This window comes from Meles meles, chromosome 3 (assembly GCF_922984935.1).
Source record: "Meles meles chromosome 3, mMelMel3.1 paternal haplotype, whole genome shotgun sequence".
Lineage (NCBI taxonomy): Eukaryota > Metazoa > Chordata > Mammalia > Carnivora > Mustelidae > Meles > Meles meles.
In genome coordinates, this window is record NC_060068.1 from 29,352,227 (window position 1) to 29,377,415 (window position 25,189).

General features: G+C 35.9%; 1 protein-coding gene and 1 pseudogene across 1 annotated transcript; one reads left to right on the forward strand and one right to left on the reverse strand.

Moving 5' to 3' along the window:
* The first annotated feature begins 12,527 nt into the window (after positions 1 to 12,527).
* On the forward strand, positions 12,528 to 13,466 carry LOC123939195 (olfactory receptor 2T29-like). Its single transcript, XM_046001132.1, has one exon. The coding sequence runs from the start codon at positions 12,528 to 12,530 to the stop codon at positions 13,464 to 13,466; it is 939 nt and encodes a 312-aa protein (XP_045857088.1).
* Positions 13,467 to 23,492: 10,026 nt separating this feature from the next.
* LOC123938107 lies at positions 23,493 to 24,459 on the reverse strand (annotated as a pseudogene).
* Between the last annotated feature and the right edge of the window lie 730 nt (positions 24,460 to 25,189).

Here is a 25,189-nt window from a genome sequence, read left to right on the forward strand (position 1 = left end):
TCTTTGAAAGAATTTGCAAAATTTATAACCTCCTACCAAGACATATCAAAAAGAAAAGAGAAAAAAAATATATTGCATGGAGCACTGGGTGTGGTGCATAAACAATGAATCTTGGAACACTGAAAAAGACTCTGAAAAACAACCTGAGGGTTTTGAAGGGTCAGGGGTGGGAGGTTGGGGGAACAGGTGGTGGGTGATGGGGAGGGCACGTTTTGCATGGAGCACTGGGTGTTGTGCAAAAAGAATGAATACTGTTACGCTGAAAAAAAAATAAATAAATAAAATTTCAAAAAAAAAAAAAGAAAAAATTAAATTAAATTAAGATGTTAAATAAATAAATAAAATCACGAAGGAAAGAGGAGAGATTTCAACCAACACCACAAAAAATACAAATAAGCAGGGGTTCCTGGGTGGCTCAGTTGGTAAAGAATTTGTCTCTTGATCTCAGCTGAGATCTTGATATCAGTTAAAGCCCCACATTGTGCTCCATGAAGGGCATGAAGCCCACTTAAAAAAGAGAAAAATACAAATAATCATAAGAGAATATTATCGAAAATTTTATGTCAAAAAACTGGGCAATTTGGAAGAAATGGATGAATTGCTAGAAATATACAATCTATCAAAACTGAAACTGGAAGAAATAGAAAATTTGAACAGACCTATAACCAACAACAACAACAACAAATTGAATCAGTAATCAAAAATCTCCAAAAAAACAAAAGTCCAGGGCCAGATGGTTTCTCAGGAGAATTATATGAGACATTTAAAGAAGAGATAATATCTATTTTTCTCAAATTGTTCCAAAAAATAAAAATGGAAAGAAGAATTCCACACTCATTCTAGAAGGCCAGCATCACCGTGATTCCACTCTACTAAAAAGGAAAATTATACATCAATATCCTGATGAACATAGATTAAAAAATTCTCAAAAAGACACTAGAAAATCAAATCCAAAAGCATATTAAAATAATTTAAGACCATGACCAAGTGGGATTTATTTCTGGGCTGCAGGAGTGGTTGATTGGTATTCACAAATCAATCAATGTTATACACCAATTAATAAAAGAGAGGAGAAGAATCTTATGATCCTCTCAGGAGATGTAGAAAAAGTTTCCGACAAAATACAGTATCATTTCTTGATAAAAACTTGAAGAAAAGTAGTGACAAAGGGAACATACTTCAACAGCTTAAAGACCATATACAAAAGATCAACAGGTGATATCATCCCCAGTGAGGAAAAACTGAAAACTTTTCCTCTATGGTCAGGAACAATAAAGGGATATTAACTCTCACCATTGCTATTTAACATAGTACAGGAAGTCTAAGCCTTAACAATCAGTCAGCAAAAAACAAGTAAAAACATCCAAATCAGCACGGAGAAACTCTAACTTTCACTATTCACAGACAGCATGATTCTCTATGTAGAAAACCCAAGTGATTCCCCCCAAAAATAATTGCAAGAACTAATACATGAATTCAACAAAGGAGAAAGATATAAAATCAACATGCAGGAATCCGTTGCATTTCTAGGCACCAATATTGAAACACAAGATAAAGAAATGTAGGAATTGATCCCACTTGGAATTGCACCAAAAACCGTAAGACAACTAGGAATAAACCTAACCAAAAAGGTAAAAGATCTGTACTCTGAAAGCTATAAAACACTGATGGACGAAATTGAAGAGGTCACAAAGAAATTCAAAACATTACATGTTCATGGAATAGAAGAAGAAGTATTGTCAAAATGTCTATACTATCCAAATCAATCTACACATTTCATACAACCCATATCAAAATACCACCTGTACTTTCCACAGAGCTAGAACAAGCAATCCTAAATTTTGGATTGAACCATAGAAGTCCCCAAATAGCCAAAGCAATCATGGAAAAGAAAAGCAAAACTGGAGGCATCACAATTCTAGACTTCAAGCTACACTACAAAGATGTAGTCATCAAGACAGCTTGGCACTGGCACAAAAGCAACACAAAGATAAATGGAACAGAAAGAAGACACCAGAAATTAACTCTCAACTCCATGTTCAACCAATCTTTGACAAAGTAGGAAGGAATATCCAATGAAAATGACAGTCTTTTCAACAAATGGTTTTGGGAAAACTGGACAGTCATATGCAGAAGAATGAAAGAGAACCACTTTCTTACACCATCCACAAAAATAAATTCAAAATGGATGAAAGACTTAAATGTGAGACAGGAAACCATAAAAATACTGGAGGAGAACACAGGCAGAGCAACTGCTTTTGCCTCAGCAACAGCAATGTCTTAGGAAGAGGCAAGGGGAAAAGAAATAAAAATGAAATATTGGTACTTCTTTAAGATAAACATCTTCTGCACAATAAAGTAAATAATCAACAATTCTAAAAAACATACTACAGAATGGAGGAAATATCTTCAAAGGACATATCTAATAAAGGTTAATATCCAAAATCTATGAAGACCTTATGAAACTCAATACCCAGAAATCAAATAACCCAGTTAAGAAATGAGCAGAAGGCTAATTGAATTTAAAAGAAAAATGGGCAGAAGACATGAATAAACATTTTCCCAAAGAAGACAGAAAGATAACTATCAGACACAAGAAGAGAGGCAAACATCACTCATCACTAGGGAAATACAAATCAAAATCACAATGAGATACCACCTCACACCTGTCAGAATCACTAAAATTAACAAGACAAGAAATAGCAACTGTTGGTGAGAATATGGAGAAAGGGGATCCCTCTTGTACTGTGGGAGGAATGCAAAGTGGGGCAGTTGTTCTGGAAAACAGTATGGGAGGTGCCACAAAAAGTTAAAACTGACTGGCTGGCTCAGTCAATTAAGGATCTGCCTTTGTCTCAGATCATGATCTCAGAGTCCTGGGATTGAGGCCCACATCATGTTCTCTCCTCAGCAGGGAGCTTGCTTGTCCCTCTCCCTCTGTCTACCTCTCTGCCTACTGGTTCTCTGTCAAACAAATAAATAAAATCTTAAAAATAAAACAGCTACCCTATTATCTAGCAATTGCACTACTAGATATTTACCCAAGGGATACAAAAATATAAAGTCAAAGCTGCACATACACCCCAATGTTTATAGCAGCATTATCAACAACAGACAAATTCCCATAACTGATGAATGAAGATGTGATATCTATCATATATCTAGTATCTATCTATCTATCTAATCTATCATCTATATATCTATCATCTATTACCTTTCAAAGAGAATCAAATCTTGCTATTTGGAAGGATGAGGATGGAGCTGGAGGGTATTAGGCTAAGTGAAATTAGTCAGAGAAAGGCAAATGCCTATGATTTCACTTACATGTGGAATTTAAAAACAAAACAGATGAACATACAGGAGGGAAAAATGAAAGAAAAAAGACTTAGGGAAACAAAACTTAAAGGAAACTTAAAGACAGAGAACATTTTGAGGGTTGTTTTAGGGCTGTGGGGGGGGATGGGCTAAATGGGTGATGGTTATTAGGAAGGCACTTGTTACAAGAGCCCTAGGTGTTGCATGTAAATGATGAATTACTGACTTCTCCTGAAACCAAATTTTCACAGCATATTGACTAACTAGAATTTAAATAAAAAATTGGAAAGAAAAAAGTACTTAGTTTTAGCATAATCAATGAGGTGAACACCTTGCTCAACAAAAAGTACAAAACATTTCTGGAACAAATTAAAGAAGATTTAGTGAAATAAAACATTCTTTTCATGGGTTGACAGACTTAAGATGGTGATACCAACCAAAGCAGTCTGCAAAATTAATGAAATCTCTATCAAAATGTTAATTATATATTTTTTTAAGAAATAGGAGACCCACTCTAAAATTCATATAATATCTCAAGTGAACCCACATAGGCAAAATAATCCCAGAGAAGAACAAAGCATGAGGAGCCATACATCCTGATTTCAAACTTACTACAAAGCTAATACAATAAAAAGAATTTGGTATTGGCAGGCACATAACCAACAGAATGGAGTAGAACGCCCAGAAATAAAAGCTTTGCACAGCAAAGGAAACAGTCAACAAAACCAAAAGACAACTGGCAGAATGGGAGAAGATATTTGCAAATGTCATATCAGATAAAGGGCTAGTATCAAAAATCTATAAAGAACTTATCAAACTCAGCACCCAAAGAACAAATAATCCAGTCAAGAAATGGGCACAAGAGGGGCACCTGGGTGGCTCATTGGGTTAAAGTCTCTGTTTTCGGCTCGGGTCATGATCCCACGTGATCATGATCCCATGATCCCAGAGAGCCCACATCCGGCTCTCTGCTCTGCCAGGAGGCTGCTTCACTCCTCTCTTTCACTCTGTCTGCTTGTGAGCTATCTCTGTCAAATAAATAAATAAAATCTTTAAAAAAAAAGAAATGGGCACAAGACATGAACAGATATTTCTTCAAAGAAGACATCCAAATGGCCAACAGACACATGAAAAGGTGCTTAACATCACTTGGCATCAGGGAAATACAAATCAAAACCACAGTGAGATACCACCTCACACCAGTCAGAATGGCTAAAATTAACAAGTCAGGAAACAACAGATGTTGGCAAGGATGTGGAGAAAGGGGAACCCACCTGCACTGTTGGTGAGAAGGCAAGCTGGTGCAGCCACTCTGGAAAACAGTATGGTGGTTCCTCAAAAAGTTGAAAATAGAGCTACCCTATCACCCAGCAATCGCACTACTGAGTATTTGCTCTAAAGATACAAATGTAGTGATCCAAAGGGGCACTTGCACCCGAATGTTTATAGCAACAGTGTCCACAATACTCAAACCATGGAAAGAACCTAGATGTCCATAAACAGATGAATGGATAAAGAAGATGTGATTATATGTGTGTGTGATATCACACACACACACACACACACACACACACACACACACACACACACAATGGAATATTATGCAGTCATCAAGAGAAAATAAATCTTGTCATTTGCAACAACATAGATGGAACTAGAGGGTATTATGCTAAGGGAAATATGTCAATCAGTGAAAGACAATTATATGATCTCTGATAAGAATTTGAGAGATAGGACTGGGGGGTTTCATGGGGGGTAGGGAGGGAAAAAAATGAAACAAGATGGGATCAGGAGTAAGACAAACCAAAGGAGACTCTTAATCTCATGAAACAAACTGAGGCCTGCTTGGGGGGATAGGGGTAGGGTGGCTGGGTTATAGACATTGGGGAGGGCATGTGCTATGGTAAGTGCTGTGGAATGTGTAAGGCTGATGATTCACAGACCTGTACCCCTGAGGAAATAATGCATTATATGTTAATAATAAAAAAAATTGAAAACTCATATATATGAAAAAATAATTTTTCAAAGAAACAAGAGTCCTTGAGTGGAGAAAAGAGAGTGTTTTCAACAAATATTGTTGGGAAAAATGGCCTGTCCATCTACAAGGAAAATAATGAGTTTAGACCCTTATGTAATATCATGTGTCAGAAAATAACAGAAACTGGAACAAATGTCCAAATATAAGCTTAAAACTGTAAAACTTTTAGAAAAAATATAGGAAAAAATTAGGAAAAACATTGGATTTGATAATGTTTCTTGGAAATAACACCATAGACATAGACAAAAGATAACTGGAAAAATTGGATTAAAAATATGTATATTAGTAGTGAGTATCAAGAGAGTAAATAAAAATCCACAGAATAGGATGCTCTCAAGTCACATACCTGATAACAGGATAATATCCAGAATTTACAGTGAACTGCTAAAATGCAACACCACAAAAACAAACAACATAAATGTAATTTTTAGTTTTTAAATTTTTAAAGATTTATTTATTTGAGAGAGACAGCAATAGAGATAGTGAGAGAAAGCACAAGCAGGGAGGAGAGGAAGAAGTGGACTTGATCTCAGGACCCTGGGATTATAACCTGAACCACAGAAAGACACTTAACTAACTGAGGCATCCAGGCACCCCAATAACATGATTTTCAAAAAGAGGCTAGGACTTGCATGGATAGTTCTCCAAAGATAAGCAGGCAAGAGCACATTGAAAGGTGGTCAATATCACTATTCATTGGGAAAGAGACTAACATAAAATTAGACAAAACCCCAAACTCATTAGAATAGCTCCTATCAATGGCACAGAGAATAACAAGTGTCAACGAAGATGTGGAGAAATTGGAACCCTGTTCACTGTTGGTGGAAATGAAAATGAAATGAAAACGTGTCTGTTGTGGAACAGAGTATAGGATTTCCCACAAAATTAAACATGGTGCTACAGTGTATAAAATATTAAAATATATAATATATATGTATATTTACATACATATACTTATAGCAGCATTATAGCTAAAACATGGATACAGTGAAAGTATCCATTGATAAATGGATAAGCAAAATGTGGTGTATACATACAATGGAACATAACCTTAAGATGAAGGAATTTCTGTAATATGCTGAAGCATGGATGAACTTTAAAAAAAATAATGCGGGGCGCCTGGGTGGCTCAGTGGATTAAAGCCTTTGCCTTTGGCTCAGGTCATGATCTCAGGGTCCTGGGATCGAGCCCTACATCGGGCTTTCTGCTCTGCGGGGAGCCTGCTTCCTCCTCTCTCTCTGCCTAGTTGTGATTTCTCTCTGTCAAATAAATAAAATATTAAAAAAACCATAATGCTAAGTGAAATGAGTCAGTCACAAAAATACAAATCCTGTATGATTTCACTTATGTGAAACAATTAGAGTATCCGAAATCATAAAAATATTAGGTATAATAATTGCCATGGCATGGGGGAAAGGAGGAATGAAGAGTAATTTCTTCAATGGGTATCGAATTGCAAATTTATGAGTCAAAAACGTTCTGGAGATGGTGTTAATGGAAATTAATGTATTTCAATGACATCAAACAGTATGCTTAAAAATTGTTGAGCCTGTATACACACACACACACACACACACACACACACACACATATCCCAACATAAAAATGGAAAATAGAAAAATTAAATGCATGTTAAGGTAGCATAAGTTGTAAGTTAATGATAGAAAAAAGTATAATCAATAAACTCATGAAGAGTGTTGGAGAAAAAGATGTGAGGGAAAGCACCTAAATTTTAATCTCCACAACAGTAATTGATCTCACAGAGTCAGATTCTACATCTGTGAGAGATGAAAAGATAAAAGAAAAATATTTCACCAACTTTGAAAGGATTATATATATGCCATATATATCACATATATATGTGATATAAACATAAAACATAAAATACTATATATATCATATATACATGCATACATATTATATAAATATATAAATATATAATATTATATAAATATATAAATATGCATTTCATAAAACGAAAAGACTACAAAAATTAGTATATTTCACAGAAAAAAATTAACAATAGTGAGACTTGAGATTATTTTAAATATTGGTTAAGATTTTGATGCATATTGGGGCACCTGGGTGGCTCAGTTGGTTAGGTGTCTGTCTTCAGATCAGGTCATGAACTAAGGGTCCTGGGATCAAGCCCTGCATCGGGCTCTGTGCTCAATGGGGAGTCTGCATCTTCCTCACACTCCCCCTCTGTGCTCTATCTCTAAAATAAATGGATAAAATCTTTTAAATAGATTTTGATGCATATTACATTTAATGATGAAAGGAGATTATTTAAAAGTAATGAAGAGAAAGCAAGAATAGTGCAACTAAAATATTGATTAGCTTTTTTTTTTCTTTTAGCTGTTTTAGCCACATGATTCTTAAAATTTCAAGGGGATTTATCAAAAGACACACCTTTTTTGCCGAAGATTATTTGACCATAGAGTTGAGGGTCCATATCTGGGCTCTCTACTCTGTTCCGCTGGTCTATGTGTCTAACTTTATGCCAGTACCACACTGTCTTGCTGATCATAGCTTTGTAGTAAAGCTTGAAATCAGGTAACATGATGCCGCCAGTTTTATTTTTGTCTTTCAACATTTCCTTAGCAATTCGGGGTTTCTTCTGATTCCATACAAATTTTAGGATTATTTGCTCCAGCTCTTTGAAAAATGCTGGGGGAATTTTGATTGGAATGGCATTAAAAGTATAGATTGCCCTAGGAAGTATAGACATTTTAACAATGTTTATTCTTCCAATCCAAGAGCATGGAATGGTCTTCCATCTATTTGTGTCTTCTTCAATTTCTTTCATGAGTGTTCTGTAGTTCCTTGAGTGCAGATTCTTTACATCTTTGGTTAAGTTTATCCCCAGGTATCTTTTGGTTCTTGGTGCTATAGTAAATGGAATAGATTCTCTAATTTCCCTTTCTGTATTTTAATTGTTAGTGTATAAGAAAGCCACTGATTTCTGTACATTGACTTCGTATCCTGCCACGTTACTGAATTGCTGTATGAGTTCTAGTAGTTTGGGGGTAGAGTCTTTAGGCTCTTCCATATAAAGAATCATGTCATCTGCGAAGAGAGAGAGTTTGACTTCTTCATTGCCAAATGAAGAAATACAAATGGTTATCAGACACATGAAAAAGTGTTCATCATCACTAGTCATCAGGGAGATTCAAATTAAAACCACATTGAGATACCACCTTACACCAGTTAGAATGGCCAAAGTTAGCAAGACAGGAAACAACGTGTGTTGGAGAGGATGTGGAGAAAGGGGAACCCTCTTCCACTGTTGGTGGGAATGCAAGTTGGTGCAGCCACTTTGGAGAACAGTGTGGAGATTCCTCAAAAAATTAAAAATAGAGCTTCCCTATGACCCTGTAATTGCACTACTGGGTATTTACCCCAAAGATACAGATGTAGTGAAAAGAAGGGCCATCTGTACTCCAATGTTTATAGCAGCAATGGCCATGGTCGCCAAACTGTGGAAAGAACCAAGATGCCCTTCAATGGACGAATGGATAAGGAATATGTGGTCCATATACACGATGGAGTATTATGCCTCTCTCAGAAAAGATGAATACCCAACTTTTGTAGCAACATGGATGGGACTGGAAGAATTTATGCTGAGCGAAATAATTCAAGCAGAGAGAGTCAATTATCATATGGTTTCACTTATTTATGGAGCATAACAAATAACATGGAGTATATGGGGAGATGGAGAGGAGAAGGGAGTTGAGGGAAATTGGAAGGGGAGGTGAACCATGAGAGACTATGGACTCTCAAAAACAACCTGAGGGTCTAGAAGGTGCGGGGGATGGGAGATTGCGGGAACAAGGTGGAGGGTATTAGTGAGGGCACGTGTTGCATGGAGCACTGGGTGTGGTGCAAAATCAATGAACACTGTTATGTTGAAAAGAAAAAAAATAAAGTGATGTATGTTTAAAGGAAAAAAGAAAAAAAAAAGACACACCTTATCTTCTCCTCTACAAAACATTTTACAACCAGGAATGATGCCATTTTTCTGCTTTTCTTATATAAACTTCATGTGGCCACACTTCATTTACCCATCTGGATGAACCTTACAGTATCATCTGATTGATGGTGGATTCAACCAGACAAGTAGATAAAAGTGGAGGAACTAAAAAGGAATTATTTTTCTTGATCTGATCTGCTTCTGACCATCCTATTTTTCTTGACACTATTTCTGCAACTATTTTGCCTTTCCTCTATTTTTATTGAGAAAAGGAAATGCACTATTCCCTTTGAAACTCTTTATATAATTCATATTTGCTTTTACACATTTAGAAACTGATTCTCAGTTTCCAATTACTGATGGAATAAAATAATGAATATTATTTCTGTATTGTAATGTATTTGTATTTGTGAGGCTTAGATTTTGCAGAGGAAATGATATTACATTTAACTTGAGGAGGGTTATTTTGAGTAGCTAAAAGACTGAAATAAACGTCTTAATCATGTTTATGTTTCTTTGTTTAAACTTAAGATGTGTGACCTTAAATTTAAATTGTAAACTTTGGAGAGAGGACTATGTCCCCAACCAATATAAGGCAGAATTAGAGAACATTGGTCCTACTCCTGCTGAGGTAGAGTTCTCCCTCAGATTACGTTGTGATATTAGGCACTTACAACAAGAATTCGAATATCTTTAATGTGTAAAAGGAGAAAATACATATGTCATTGACTCTTGGAGAAGACTAAATACAGTGCACCATTAAATATTTGCCTTGATGCTTCAAAAACAGATTCAATATTATTCTACCATCATTATTAATGGTGCACCAAGCTGTTTATATTAATCTCAAGCAATTGGATAAAGAAACATAAGCATAAATATGGAGGCTAGTTGCCCTGTATGATACTGATAGCATCGCCTTGTCTCTCAGGTGTCTTAGTTGGGCTATTCAATGTGGCTTGATCACAGTCATTCCTATTTATCAAAATGCATCAGTGATTATCCCAGCATCCCCAAGCACCTTCATCTTTCTCTATTCACTCAGCAAGCATCTCCGAATTCCTCAGTATCTTAGTCATTGTGTGGATCCCGGAAAGGGCTCTTCAAATGTAACATTTCATATGTCAGAAATTTTAAAGAGTTACAAATGTTAATATCCATAAATGAAATGTGGAAGAAGCTATTAGTAATTGTTTACATAATGACCATAGATATTTTGTATTTGATTTTTTTTCTTCTTCTTATTTTATTATGTTATGTTAGTTACCATACAGGACATCATTAGTTTTTGAAGTAGTGTTCCAAGATTCATTGTTACATGTAACACCCAGTGCTCCCTGCAATATGTGCCCTTGTCAATACCCACCACTAGACCAATCCATTCCCCAATCCCTCCCTTCCAAAACCCTCAGTTTGTTTCTCAGAGTCCACAGAATCTCATGGTTTGTCTCTACCTCCTATTTCCCTCCCTTCATTTTTCCCTCCCTTTTCCCAATGTCTTCCATGCTATTCCTTATGTTCCACAAGTAAGTAAAACCAGATGATAATTGATTTTCTCTTCTTGACTAATTTCACTCATAATCTCCTCCAGTCCCATCCGTTTTTTATTTATCAATCTTTCTTATTTATTTTGTATCTATTTTTAAATTGTAGTTTAAATCACATTGTATAACATTTGTCCCAGAGTAGGTAACTCTTACCTCCTTAATTTGATTTCACTTTTATTTTTCTTCAGAGTCTAACAGAGACTCAGACTATCAGCAGCAAGATAGAGGATTTAACAATGAATTTCAGTCAGTGACATCCCAGAGGTGTGCAGTTTTTCTCTACATATATTCATTTCCATGACAAATTAATTACTATCTCCATGAAGCAGGTGATATTTGGGTAAATAACTAAAGCTTTGGCTGATAAATAGCAATGACCATCTAAATCCAAGTTTTTCCTTCACACTCAAGTTTATTAAGAGATTAATTTCAATTTGGAGAAGTATTTATTAGACAGAAAAAAGATGAAATTCTCCACAGAGATATGAATCAGGGTTAAAATAATAAATATTTATATTTGTGTTTATATTTTATTTATATATTCATTTTATATTTACTTACATCATATATATTCGTGTAAAATTAGCATATACATATATATGTATATATACTAGTGTTTGGAACTATAGAAATTATAAAATTCAAATGCTTAAATATATGGACAGATGCTGAAAGTGGAAAACTGAGGTGTTCCACATAATAAGACAATAGTAATAACAGCCATTTCTTTCATAGATTCTGCAAATAGAGTATTGTAGGTGTTATCTCTTTAAATAAACAGTATATGTGCTTATTCTTCTGTAACTGGTAATGTCCTAAGGACTTTGATTATTTTATCTTACTTAATCCTAACCACACCTGATGTAAAAATTATTATTTTATACTGTTTTTACATACAGTGGACAATGGAATAGTGGATAGAGGAAAATCTAAATTTATAACTGTGGTTAGATGAGATTATGAGATCCCTGCCCTATGCCACTCAGGTCTCTAAATGGTCAGTCATGTGTAAGGATCCTGGCCTGTTCCTAGGAATGTATGGCTCACTCCTCCCAATATAGCCTCACTGAATAGCCCTATTCTATGGGGTGGGGGGGGGGCAGAATTAAAAATTCGGTATAGGATTTCCCCCTATTTGCGTTTGTTACTTTTAAAATCCCTTTTAACATAATATGCACATTCTAGAATTTTGTAATATTCCATTTGGTTTCTAAAAGTAGAGAGATAAATCAGATTTGTATAACAAAATTTCTAAAAATGAAGTTTTATTTACTTTTCATTCAAATATTCACTTTTTGTGTTTAAATTATTATCTCTGAAAATGCTCAATATATGTTGATAGATGCCAATGTCTATCATTAGGCTACCATATAACCTGAACTACAACAAATTTAGTATAAGTTGCCAAATATTTTTACCCACAATTCCTAATGCCTTATTTTCTATTAAATGCTAAGTTTTAAGTAATTAATCATCTCATTTCTGTACACCATAAAACTTTCTCTGATTAACACAATGAGGTTCGCATAAACAAACACATACTCACATACACAGCCAGTAAATATTTATTTATTCATTTCAGGTGGAAGACTCCCATGGATAACCATTAATCCCAAAACTCTTCTCAGTGGTGTAAGTGAAACTTATGAAAAACATGAAGTGGGTGGCCAATTACACGGGACAGTCTGATTTCATTCTGGTGGGAATCTTTAGTCAATCAAATCACCCAGCTCTCCTCTGTGTGGTCATTTTTGTAGTGTTCTTGATGGCTTTAACTGGAAGTAGTGTCCTAATTCTTCTGATACATTTTGATGCCCACCTCCACAGCCCCATATACTTTTTCATCAACCAGTTGTCTCTCATGGATGCAATGTATATTTCTGTCACTGTGCCTAAGATGCTCATCGACCAGGTCATGGGTATAAATAAGTTCTCAGCCTCTGCATGTGGAAGGCAAATGTTCCTCTATGTAACAATAGCAGGTTCAGAATTTTCCTTTCTAGCTGCCATGGCTTATGACCGCTATGTGGTCATTTGTTACCCACTTCGTTACCCTGTCCTCATGAGCCATAAAGTATGCTTTCTCCTTGCATCTGGCTGCTGGTTTCTGGGATCTGTGGATGGATTCATGCTCACAGCCATCACTATTACTTTCCCTTTCTGCAGATCCTGGGAGATCCATCATTTCTTCTGTGAAGTCCCTGCTGTAATGAAGCTCTCCTTCTCAGACACTTCTCTCTATGAGACAGTCATGTATCTGTGCTGTGTCCTCATGCTCCTCATTCCTGTGACAGTCATTTCAAGTTCCTATTTTTTCATCCTCCTTACCATTCACAGGATGAACTCAGCAGAGGGCTGGAAGAAGGCCTTTGCCACTTGTTCTTCCCATATGACTGTGGTCATCTTCTTCTATGGGGCTGCTGTCTACACCTATATACTCCCTAACTCCTATCACACTCCTGAGAAGGACATGGTTGTATTTGTTTTTTATACCATCATCACTCCTGTGTTAAACCCTTTAATCTATAGTCTCAGAAATAAGGATGTCATAAGGCGCTCTGAAGAAAATGTTGAATGTGGGACCTGCCTTTGAAGAAAATATAAAACAGGACATTTTTATACTAACTCTTTTATTCTTTCTCTCCAAATATTATAACTTCAGAATATTATGCCAACGTTATCCCATAGATTTTTGTATCCTAATGTTTTGTATCATTTGCACAACTCATTTGGGAATGGCTTTGGTGTATTACAAAGCTCTTTGATTACGTTCTATTTTTCCATTCAAAATGAATTTAACTATCATATTATACTGGCATTAATTTACTGACATTGATAATTAAAAACTTATTTTGTAGGAGACTATTAATACATTTAGAAAATACATTATGAGAATATAGGACAATAAACATTATGAGGTGTATTAAATTGTCTTTATTTTTTATATTAAGCATTTACATATTTAGCATTTTATTTATTTATTTATTTATTTATTTATTTATTTATTTATTTTTGAGAAGGGAAGCAGACTCGCCACTGAACAGAGAGCCCAATGTGGGGCTCGATCACAGGACCCTGAGATCATGCCCTGAACTGAAGGCAGGGGCTTTAAACCACTGAGCCACCCAGACACCCCTATTTTATTTTTTTTAATTTACTTTATTTTTTTCAGCTTTCCAAGATCCATTGTTTATGCACCACACTTCATGCTCCATGCCCTTCCAATATCCACTACCAGGTTCACCTTTCCTCCTACCCCTCTCCCTTCCAAAATCCTCAGTTTGTTTCACAGAGTCCACAGTCTATCATGGTTTGTCTCCCCTTCTGATTGTCCCAATTCACTTTTCCTTCCTTTCTCCTAATGTCCTCCATGTTATTCCTTATGCTCTAGAAGTAAGTGAAACCATATGATAATTGACTTTATCTGCTTGACTTATTTCACTCAGCATAATCTCCTCCAGTCTTGTCCATGTTAATACAAAAGTTGGGTATTAATCCCTTCTGATGGAGGCATAATAGTCCATTGTATATATGGACCATATCTTCTTTTCCATTTGCCTATTGAAGGGCATCTCAGCTCTATCCACAGTTTGGTGATTGTGGACATTGTTGCTTTGAACACTAGGGTACAGAAGCCCCTCCTTTACACTACATCAGTATCTTTGGGATAAATACCCAGTAGTGTAAAGGCTGGGTCATATGGTAGCTCCACTTTTAATTTCCTAAGGAATTACCACACTGTTTTCCAAAGTGGCTGCACCAACTTGCATTCCCATCAACAGTGTAAGAGGGTTCCCCTTTCTCCACATATTCTCCAATGCATTTTGCTTCCTGTCCTGTGGATTTTGGCCATTCTACCTGGTGAAAAGTGGTATTTCAATGTGATTTTGATTTGAATTTCCCTGATGGCTAGTGATGATGAACATTTTTTTCATGTGTCTGTTAGCCATTGGTACATCTTCTATGGAGAATTATCTGTTCCTATCTTCTGCCCATTTTTTAACATAATTATCAGTTTTGTGTGTGTTGAGTTTGAGGAGTACTTTATAGATCTTGGATATCAGCCCTTTGTCTGTAGTGTTGTTTGCAAATATCTTCTCCCATTCCGTGGGTTGCCTCTTTGTTTTGTTGACTGTTTCCATAGCCGTGCAGAAGCTTTTGATCTTGCTGACGTCCCAAAAGTTCATTTTCACTTTTGTGTCCTTTGTTTTTGGAGACGTATCTTGAAAAATGTTGCTGTGGCCAATGTCAAAGAGGTTACTATCTATGTTTTCCTCTAGGATTTTGATAGATTCCTGCATAACGTTGAGGTCTTTCATCACTTTTGAGTTTATCTTTGTGTACAGTGTAAGAGAATGGTTGAGTTTCATTCTTCTATACCTAGCTGTCTTATTTTCCCAGCACCATTTATTGAAGCAACTTTCTTTTTTCTACTGGATATTTTTCCTGCTTTGTCAAAGATTATTTGACCATAGTGTTGTGGGTCCATATCTGGACTCTCCACTGTGTTCCATTGTTCTATGTGTCTGGTTTTGTGCCAGTACTCTGCTGTCATCAGTACTCAACTGTGATCACAGTTGTGTAGTAAAGCTTGAAATCAGGCAATGTGATGCTCCCAATTTCTTTTTTTCAACATTTCCTTAGCAATTCGGGGTCTCTGCTGATTCCATACAGATTTTGGGATTGTTTGCTCCAAAAGAGCTCCTTTTTAATTGAAATATTTTAAGTAATATTTTTCAATTAAACTGCTGGAATAGTTTGAAAAAATGGTACTGGAATTTTGATCAGAAAGGCATTGAAAGTATAGGTTGTTCTGGCAGTATAGACCTTTTAACAATGTTTATTCTTCTGATCCAAGAGCATTGAATGTTTTTCCATCATTTTGTCATCTTTTTGTTTCTTCTTCAATTTCTTTCATGAGTACTCTGTAGTTCCTTGGGTACAGATCATTCCTTGGGTACTGGTTTATTCCCAGGAATCTTATGGTTCTTGGTGCTATAGTAAATGGAATAAATTCTCTAATTTCCATTTCTATATTTTCATTGTTAGTGTATAAGAAAGGAACTGATTTCTGTGCATTGATTTTGTATCCTGCCAAATTACTCAATTGCTATATGAGCTCTAGTAAATTGGGGGTGGAGTCTTTTGGGTTTTCCATGTAAAATATTATGTCATCTGCAAAGAGAAAGAATTTGACTTCTTCATTGCCAATTGGAATACCTTTTATTTCTTTTTGTTGTCTGATTGCTGTTGCTAGGATTTCTACTACTATGTTGAACAAGAGTGGTGAGAGTGGGCATCCTTGTTGTGTTCCTGATCTCAAAGGGAAGGTGGCCAGCATTTAACCATTGAGAATGATATTAACTGTAGGTTTTTCATAGATAGATATTTTTAATATTTTATTTATTTATTTGACAGATCACAAGTAGACAGAGAGGCAGGCAGAGAGAGAGAGGAGGAAGCAGTCTCACTGCTGAGCAGAGAGTCTGATGTGGGGCTCAATCCCAGGACCCTGACATCATGACCTGAGCTGAGGCAGGGGCCATAGATAGATTTTTGAGGAGTGTTCCTTCTATTCCTATACTTTGAAGAGTTTTAATCAGGAAAGGATGTTCTATTTTGCCAAATGATTTTTCTGCATCAATTGAGAGGACCATGTGTTCTAATGTACTTTATTGTAAGCATACAGTATATTAGGGATGCCTGGGTGGCTCAGTCAGTTAAGGATCTGACTTCAGCTCAGATCATGATCTCAGGGTCCTGGAATCAAGATCTGTGTCAGGTTTCATGCTCAGGAGCCTTTTGTCCCCCTGTTGTTCTCTACCCCTCCCCCGCTGTTGTGCACTCTCTGTCTGTCTGTCTCTCTCTCAAATAAATGAGTAAGATCTTAAAAAAATAATGCACTGGGGGTGTTGACACAAACAATAAATCTTGGAAAACTGAAAAATAAAATAAAATTTTAAAAAAGAAAAAATATTTAGATTATTAAAAATTCTGTATATTAATTATTTAACAAACAAAATAGTTATTAATTGTTATTGATAAGGCTTCCAATCAACAATAGGCTATTAGCACTTAATTTTGGTGGGATTGAAAAATTACATATGGACTTTTTATTGTACAAGCGGGTTGGCACCTTTAAATTCCATATTCTTTAAGTGTCAACCATAATGTCCTAAAATTCTTGATTGTAACAGTTTTGTTTTCCTCACTCTTTAGCTCTTTTTTTTTATGTTATGTTAGTCACCATACAGTACATCATTAGTTTTTGATGTAGTGTTCCATGATTCATTGTTTGCACATAACAGTCAGTGCTCCATTCAATACATCCCGTCCTTAATGCCTATCAATGAGCTAACACATCCACCCATTCCTTTCTCCTCTGAACCCTTCAGTTTGTTTCCCAGAGTCCATAGTTTCTCGAGGTATGTCTTTTCCTCTGATTCTCTCACATCATTTTTTTCCTTCCTTCTCCTAATGTGCTCCATGCTATCTTTACATTCCACATATAAGTGAAACCGTATCATAATTGTCTTTCTCAGCTTGACTAATTGCACCCAGCATAATATCTTCCAGTTCCAGCCATGTCAATGCAAATGGTTGGTATTCATCTTTTCTGATGGCTGCATTATATTCCATTGTTATATGTGGACCACATCTTCTTTATCCATTCTTCTTTGGAAGGGTATCTCAGCTCCAACAGTTTGGTTATTGTGGACATTGCTGCTATGAACACCGGGGTGCATGTGCCTCTTCTTTTTGCTACGTCTGTATCGTTGGGGTAAATACCCAATAGAGCAATTGCTGGCTCATAGGGTAGTTCTACTTTTAAATTTTTGAGGAACCTTCATACTTTTTTCCAAAGTGGCTATACTAACTTACATTCTTCAGTTCTTAAATATACAACAGTACATCTCACTTCTCATACTTTATAAATATTTCTGGGACACATATGTAATAGGAAAAGTAAAAATATAAAACATTTTAGCAGCATCTAATAAAACTGAGAAGTGTATGGCCTATAATTAATTCTACTTATAACTACATACCAAAAAAATATAGCTTATTGTATTTAAATGTATACAGAGATTAACAGTGCTATATATTTTACAAATTTTGGGGTAGCAAAAAGTAAAAGACATCACTTTTTAATATAAAGAAAAGTGAATTGAGGGAAATCAGAGGGGGAAATGAACCATGAGAGACTGTGAACTCTGAGAAACAAACTGAGGGTTTTGGAAGGGAGGGTAGTGGAGGAGATGTGTGAGCTTGGTGGTGGGTATTAAGGAGGGCAAGTATTGTACAGAACACTGGGTGTCATGCATAAACAATGAGTCTTGGAGTACTGAAAAAATAAAATTGAATTAAAAATACTTGAAGTAATGACCATATGGAAAGATGTTAAATAAACATAATCAGTAAAATATAATCCTAAATATGTAATCTAGAAGAAAATGGTTATATTGGCAAATATCTGTAAGGTGTAGCCAATATTCGTGGATGATTACATTAGGATTAATGCAGAAAATAGGTAGACAGGCTTAAGAATTTTTTACCAAGTTTTGGAGAATGACCAAAAGTCACCAAAAAGAAAAAAAAAAAAAGGAAGCTTTTTCCAGCCTCGCTCCCAAGGGACAAGGGGAGTAGATATGGTTATCATGTTCCATAGCACCTAAAATTGCTGAGGATGACCAGAGGTGAGGGTAATGCCTCAGAGGGGAGAATCTTGGCCGGTCTGACAGACAATGCTGAGGGCATAAATACAAAGATCTATGTCTTCTAACCTTTAATCATTTGCTTGGGGGCTCTCATTGGCAAACCATCCAGAAGGCTGAGGGACAATTAACCCTTTCTGGTCACAGAAAAAAACATGCATGAGGGGGAGGATAGAGACTCTCAGCACAATGAAGATGTTTGTCCTCTTTCTTCACAGACTGTGGTTGCTAAATTAGTCTAGAACTATATAGTTTTAAATTAATACTTTGTAACAAAATTTAAAAATCATTGATTATTTTTCCTATGAAGTAATCATTTATGTAGACATATTTGTAGCAGACAGTATTAGTTATCAAATTATTGTTATCAAGATTCAACAATGACATCATTAAGCTTATTAATAGGTAATTTATTTTGGAATTGGGGACATGTCCATCCTATAGAATACAACCCAGTCTCCAAGCACTGAAATCATAAGATCTTAAATTAGCTCACTGAATTAAAAAACAAACAAACAAACAAACAAAAAAAACAAAAAAAAAACATGCCTGATTTTTTTCACTAAAATAGAAGTTTAAATTACACAACTCAAAGATTTTTAACCATATCATTGGCGGTTTTCATTTTCCAAACTCAATGCCAGTCAGGTACATTGAATTGTATGTTTACAAATAATGACCTAAGAGGGGAAAAACAATCAAAACTATGTTAAATGTTAATTTTAATGTATCTTATTATGTTTAAGAAGTTTAATTCTTTAGCTATCCCTAGAAAATTGTTTTGTTCTTTATGTTTCTTCAAATGTTATTTTTTTAAAGATTTTATTTATTTATTTGACAGAGAGAGAGATCACAAGTAGGCAGAGAGGCAGGCAGAGAGAGAGGAGGAAGCAGGCTCCCTGCAGAGCAGAGAGCCTGATGTGGGGCTCGATCCCAGGACCCTGATATCATGATCTGAGCCAAAAGCAGCGGCTTAATCCACTGAGCCACCCAGGCGTCCCACTTCAAATGTTATTTTTGAACACATTCAAGAAAGCAGAAATTTAATAATGGAAGATTTTCTATCCAATGAACAATAATATTAATTCTGAATTTGGATGACGATTTCCAATAATGGTCTTTAATGTGCTCTAAAGGATGTAGAAACCTGAAACCTTGTTACCATGGGATAGAAGTGATTCCTCTGGCTGGAGGTATCACTATCAAAAACACATGAATAAATTAAAAATTGAAAATGTTAAACTATTTTAGAGCAGCTACTTATTTGATAGTTGTAAGCAAGTGCATCTGAGTGCCTGTAGCTCTTCCATTTCAGTTTCTAACTCTAGATGCAGGAAATTTGAAACACAAATTCCAAGTATTAGGTGTTGTATATAATTTGATAAATAACTTTACCAACTACATAAAACTTGTAAACTTTTATTAGTAAAGACTATGGAAATTGTATTTTAGACACATTACCTAAAAAGAAAACTAATGGTTCTAAAAACTTTTAAAGTGATTGTTGTTGTTGTTCTTGTTCAAGATAGAGTTTTTTTTTTTTGTGGGGAAAATTGGCCATCCACATGCAGAAGAATTAAACTGGACCATTTCCTTGTACTACACACAAAAAAAGGGTCAAACTGGATGATAGACCTAAATATGAGACAGGAATCCATCAAAATCCTTGAGGAGAACATAGGCAGCAACCTCTTCGACTTCAGCCACAGCCACTTCTTACTAGACATGTCTCCAAATGCAAGGGAAACAAAGGCAAAAATGAACTACTGAGCCTTCATCAAGATAAAAATCCTTTTGCACAGCAAAGGAAACAGTCAACAAAACCAAAAGACAACTGACATAATGGGAGCAGATATTCTCAAATTAAGGGTTAGTATCTCAAATATATGAAGAATTTATGAAACACAGTGAGTTTCATGGAACAAATAATCCAATCAAGAAATGAGCAGAAGACATAAACAGACATTTCTACAAAGAAGACATCCAAAAAGCAACAGAGAAATGAAAAATTGCTCAATATCACTTGGCATCAAGGAAATACAAATCAAGACAACAGTGGGATGTGACCTCATCTCGGTCAGAATGGTAAAATTAAGCCAGGAAATGACAAATGTCCAGGATGTGGAGAAAGGGGAATCCGCTTACACTGTTGGTGGGAATGCAAGATGGTGCGGCCTCTTTGGGACACAGCATGGAGGTCCCCAAAAAGTTGAAAATAGAGCTACCCTATCGCCCAGCAATTGCCCTACTGAGTATTTACCCCAAATATGCAGTGATCCAAAGGGACATCTTCTTCCCGATGTTTATAACAGCAATGTCCACAATAGCCAAACTGTGGAAAGAGCTGAGATGTCCATAACCAGATGAATGGATAAAGAAGATGTGATTACACAAGCACACACAAAAAACCACAATGGAATATTACACAGCCATAAAAATGAAATCTTGACATTTACAATAACATGGATGGAACTAGAGGATATTATGCTAGGTGAAATAAGTCAATCAGAGAAAGATAATTATCATATGATCTCACTGATGTATGGAATTTAAGAAAGAAGGCAGAGGTTCATAGAAGAAGAGAGGAAATAAATGGATCAAGACAAAATCAGAGAGGGAGACAAAGTATAAGGGACTCTTAATCTCAGGAAACAAACTGAGGGTTGTTCGATGAGAGGGCAGTGGTCGAATGCGGAGACTGAATGATGGACATTGGGGAGGATACGTGTTGTGGTAAGTGCTGTGTGTTGTGTAAGACTGATGAATCACAGACTTGTACCCCTGAAACAAACGATACGTTATATGATAATAATAAAAATAAAAATAATTTTTGAAATAAAAAATCTTTGCAATAATATAGCTCCATACCACATTTTGTTTTATTTTGTCTAATTTTATTCTTCATGTCTGGGTGTTGTAAATGGAACCATGAAATGTATCATTATAGTCATAAAATTGAGGGGTGATACATACATTTCTTAATTACTTTAGAGTGCCCATAATGTATTCAGTTTTATTGCAACAAAAAATATTGAGAATTGGTTTTCTGATATTGTTTTCCAAAACACTGCAAGATCTTTGTTTTACAATCATGAACTAATCAAGTGTGTTAAGAGGAAAATTAACCCGTACTTTTGAAACTAACTGATTTTTCACAAGTTGGACACAGCCCCGTTATAAAATATAGATATGTAACCATGTCTGTGGTTCTATGGACCACGTTCGAAAGGCCCCACATATTCCAAATATACCTTTCCTCCATCCAGTCCATCCTGGTGTCAAGGCATGGTCCATTCAATTTAGATCAACACCATCTACTTCACCATCGTCGCTCACTTCGTCTCTCTACTTGCAGTGCTGCACTTTCCCAAGTGACCACTAATTTAACATTTCTAATGTGAAGATCTAGTCATTTTGCTACTATTTGTAAAACTCTGGGTCACAGAAGGGCAAGAAAGAAGTCTATAAAATAAAGTAGGAAAGAATGGACGATTGAAACATTTATCCCTTATACTTTGTCAACCTTCAGACCTTTGCACATGTTGTGCCTTTTCTGTGGCACATTGTCCCTGAGAAAGTGCCCTCTGCCACAGTCTACTGTACTCATCTGAGGGAACATCTAGTCAACATTTGTACTCAGTTCCAGAGGCTGATCTGAGTCCCCTTTTTTGACCAAATTCATGTACCACAGATAAAACATATGTGTCCTTATGAGCCATACACTTTCCGCATTAGCATCATATATATGATATTAGGCTTACCATACATTGTATAGTACCTCTTTCCATATAAAACTATACAGGTTCAAATTCCTTGAAAACAACAACCGTATAGTGCTCATATTTTAAACTCATTTAGCTGTTATTCTGGATTATAAGAGTTTAAGTATTTATTGAATAAATGACTAAGTTTGAATATTTGATATCATGCTTCTATCTCTTTTTTGTTTGTTTGTTTGTTTAATAAATTACGTACTTCAAAACTCGGTTCAGACATCACCTCAAGCAGGGAACCTCCCCTAAATCTTCCTTTCATTCTGAGTTCATATTTGTCCCACAGTTTCTTATGCAAGCATAGATACTAAACCTACAGTTTAACCACTAGGTGCTTTCAGTTTGGGACCATATCCACATAGTGCATATCATTGTGGTCTAGCAAATTAAGGGATGATACAGATGATACAAGGTAGGCAGATGACAGGATTGTCACAGTACTAATTAGTCACATTGAAATGAGCACATTTTATAAGATTGTCACTTACACTGTCAGCAAACAGAATACAAAGTTTAAAAATGTAGGACAACTGATATTTTAACTGTTCGTGTGGAATAATTTTACACTTACAGAAAAGTAGTATGAATAAGAATAATATAACCCATGGCCACATACCTTTTACCCAGACTCAACAGTTAGCTTTTTTTTAACCTCTTTCTCTTCATCACCCCTCTCTCACTTCCTCATTTCAATCAATTACATAGAATCACAAGACCGTTCTTTCTCTAAATATTTTAATTATGTATTTCCTAAGAATATGGGTGTTCTACAGAGTCAGAGTGAATTTATCAACTTCATTAATTATAACATCAGTATATATAATTGCATGATATATTTTGAAAGAATAAAAATTAGAAAATTAAAGAGTTTTTAAAAAAAAATTAAAAAGGGGTTTCTTTTATTAATACATGGAGGAAATATATAAAAGTTTCCTACTATATAGTTTCTTTTTTAAAAAGCATTTTACTTATTTGAGAGAGAGGTAATGAGTGGGTGGGAGGGCCAGAAGGAGAAGGAGAAGCAGACTCCTCACTGAGCACAGAGCCCAGTGCAGAGTTTGATCCCAGAACTCTGGGATCATGACCTGAGCAAAAGGCAGATGCTTAACCTACTGAACCATCGAGGTGCCCCTACTTTATAGTTTCTTGAAAGACAGGTCCCACATTCAACATTTTCTTCAGAGCTCCCATAACATCCTTATTTCTTAGACTATATAGATCAAGGGGTTGAGCACATGAGTGAGTATGGTGTAAAAAGACAGATACTATCATGTCCTTATCTGGTGTATGGTAGGTGTTGGGGAGCATGTAAATATAGATGGCAGCTCCATAGAAAAGGGTGACCACAGTCATGTGGGAAGAACAAGTGGGAAAGGTCTCCTTCTGTCCTTCTGCTGAGTTCATCCTATGGATGGTGATGAGGATAAAGTAGTAAGAGCCTGAAATGACTATCACAGGAATGAGAAGCATAAGGACAGAGCACAGGTACATGAAAATCTCATAGATGGAAGTGTCCGAACAAGAGAGTTTCAATACAGCAGGGACTTCACAGAAAAAAATGATGTATCTCCCAAGATCTGCAGAGGGGAAAGGTCATGGTGATGGGAGTAAACAAGAAGCCATCCACTGAGCCCAGGAACCAGAAGCCAGATGCTAGAAGGTGTAACACTTGATGGTTCATGAGGATAGGGTAACGAAGAGGATGACAGATGGCCACATAATGGTCACAGGCCATGGAGGCTAGAAGAAAAAATTCTGAACCTGCTAGTATTACAAAGAGAAACATTTGTATCCCACATTCTATGTCTGAGATCTTGTTCATACCCATGACTTGGTCCATGAGCATCTTGGGCACAGTAACAGAAATATATATCATGTCCATGAGAGATAGCTGGCTAATGAAAAAATACATGGAGGTGTGGAGGTAGGCATCAGAATGTATCAATAGAATCAAGATGGTGTTTCCAGAAAAGGCCATTAGGAAAAGCACGAAAATGACCAAACAAAGGAGAGCTGGGTGTTTGGATTCACTGAAGATTCCCACCAGGATGAAATCTGATCTCCCAGTGTGGTTAGTTAGCCAGTTGGTGTTCTCCATGTGATTTCACATGGGCAACCTAGGGAAGCTTTGGGATTAATGATCCAGTCACGAAACACCACCCACTGAAATGAATGTGTTGAGAGAGAGAGAACGAGATCCCAATTATGTTATCAGACAAAAATTCCATGGTTTTATAGATTTAGAGATTCCAAATTACGTGTATTATATAAATTTACCATTTGGGAGGTTACATTGTTCTTTGTATCGTGAGTTTTCCTTTTGCTAGAGTATCCTTAATAAGCATGTAAATTTTTTTAGGTTAGCTGTTGCCCTAACCAAACACACAAGATGAATCAAAATGTAAAATTTATATATGTATACACACACACACACACACACACACACACACACACACATATATATGTATATATGTGTGCATATATGTATATATGTATTTAAGTATGTGTGTGTATATATGTATATGTGTATGTATACGTGTGTGTATATATATATGTGTGTGTGTGTGTGTGTGTGTGATACACACACAATCTCCCCTTCTAGAATTTTTATTGTAGATAATCAAAATATCATTAATCCCTCTGGTCTAAGAATCCAAGTGAGAATTTTTTTTTTAAATTTCATTTATTTGACAGAGAGAGAGCACAAGCAGGGAGAGTGGTAGGTAGGGGGAGAGGGAGAAGCAGACTCCCTGCTGAGCAGGGAGCCCAATACAGAACTCAATTCCAGGACCCCAGATAATGACCCAAGCCAAAAGCAGATGCCCAGC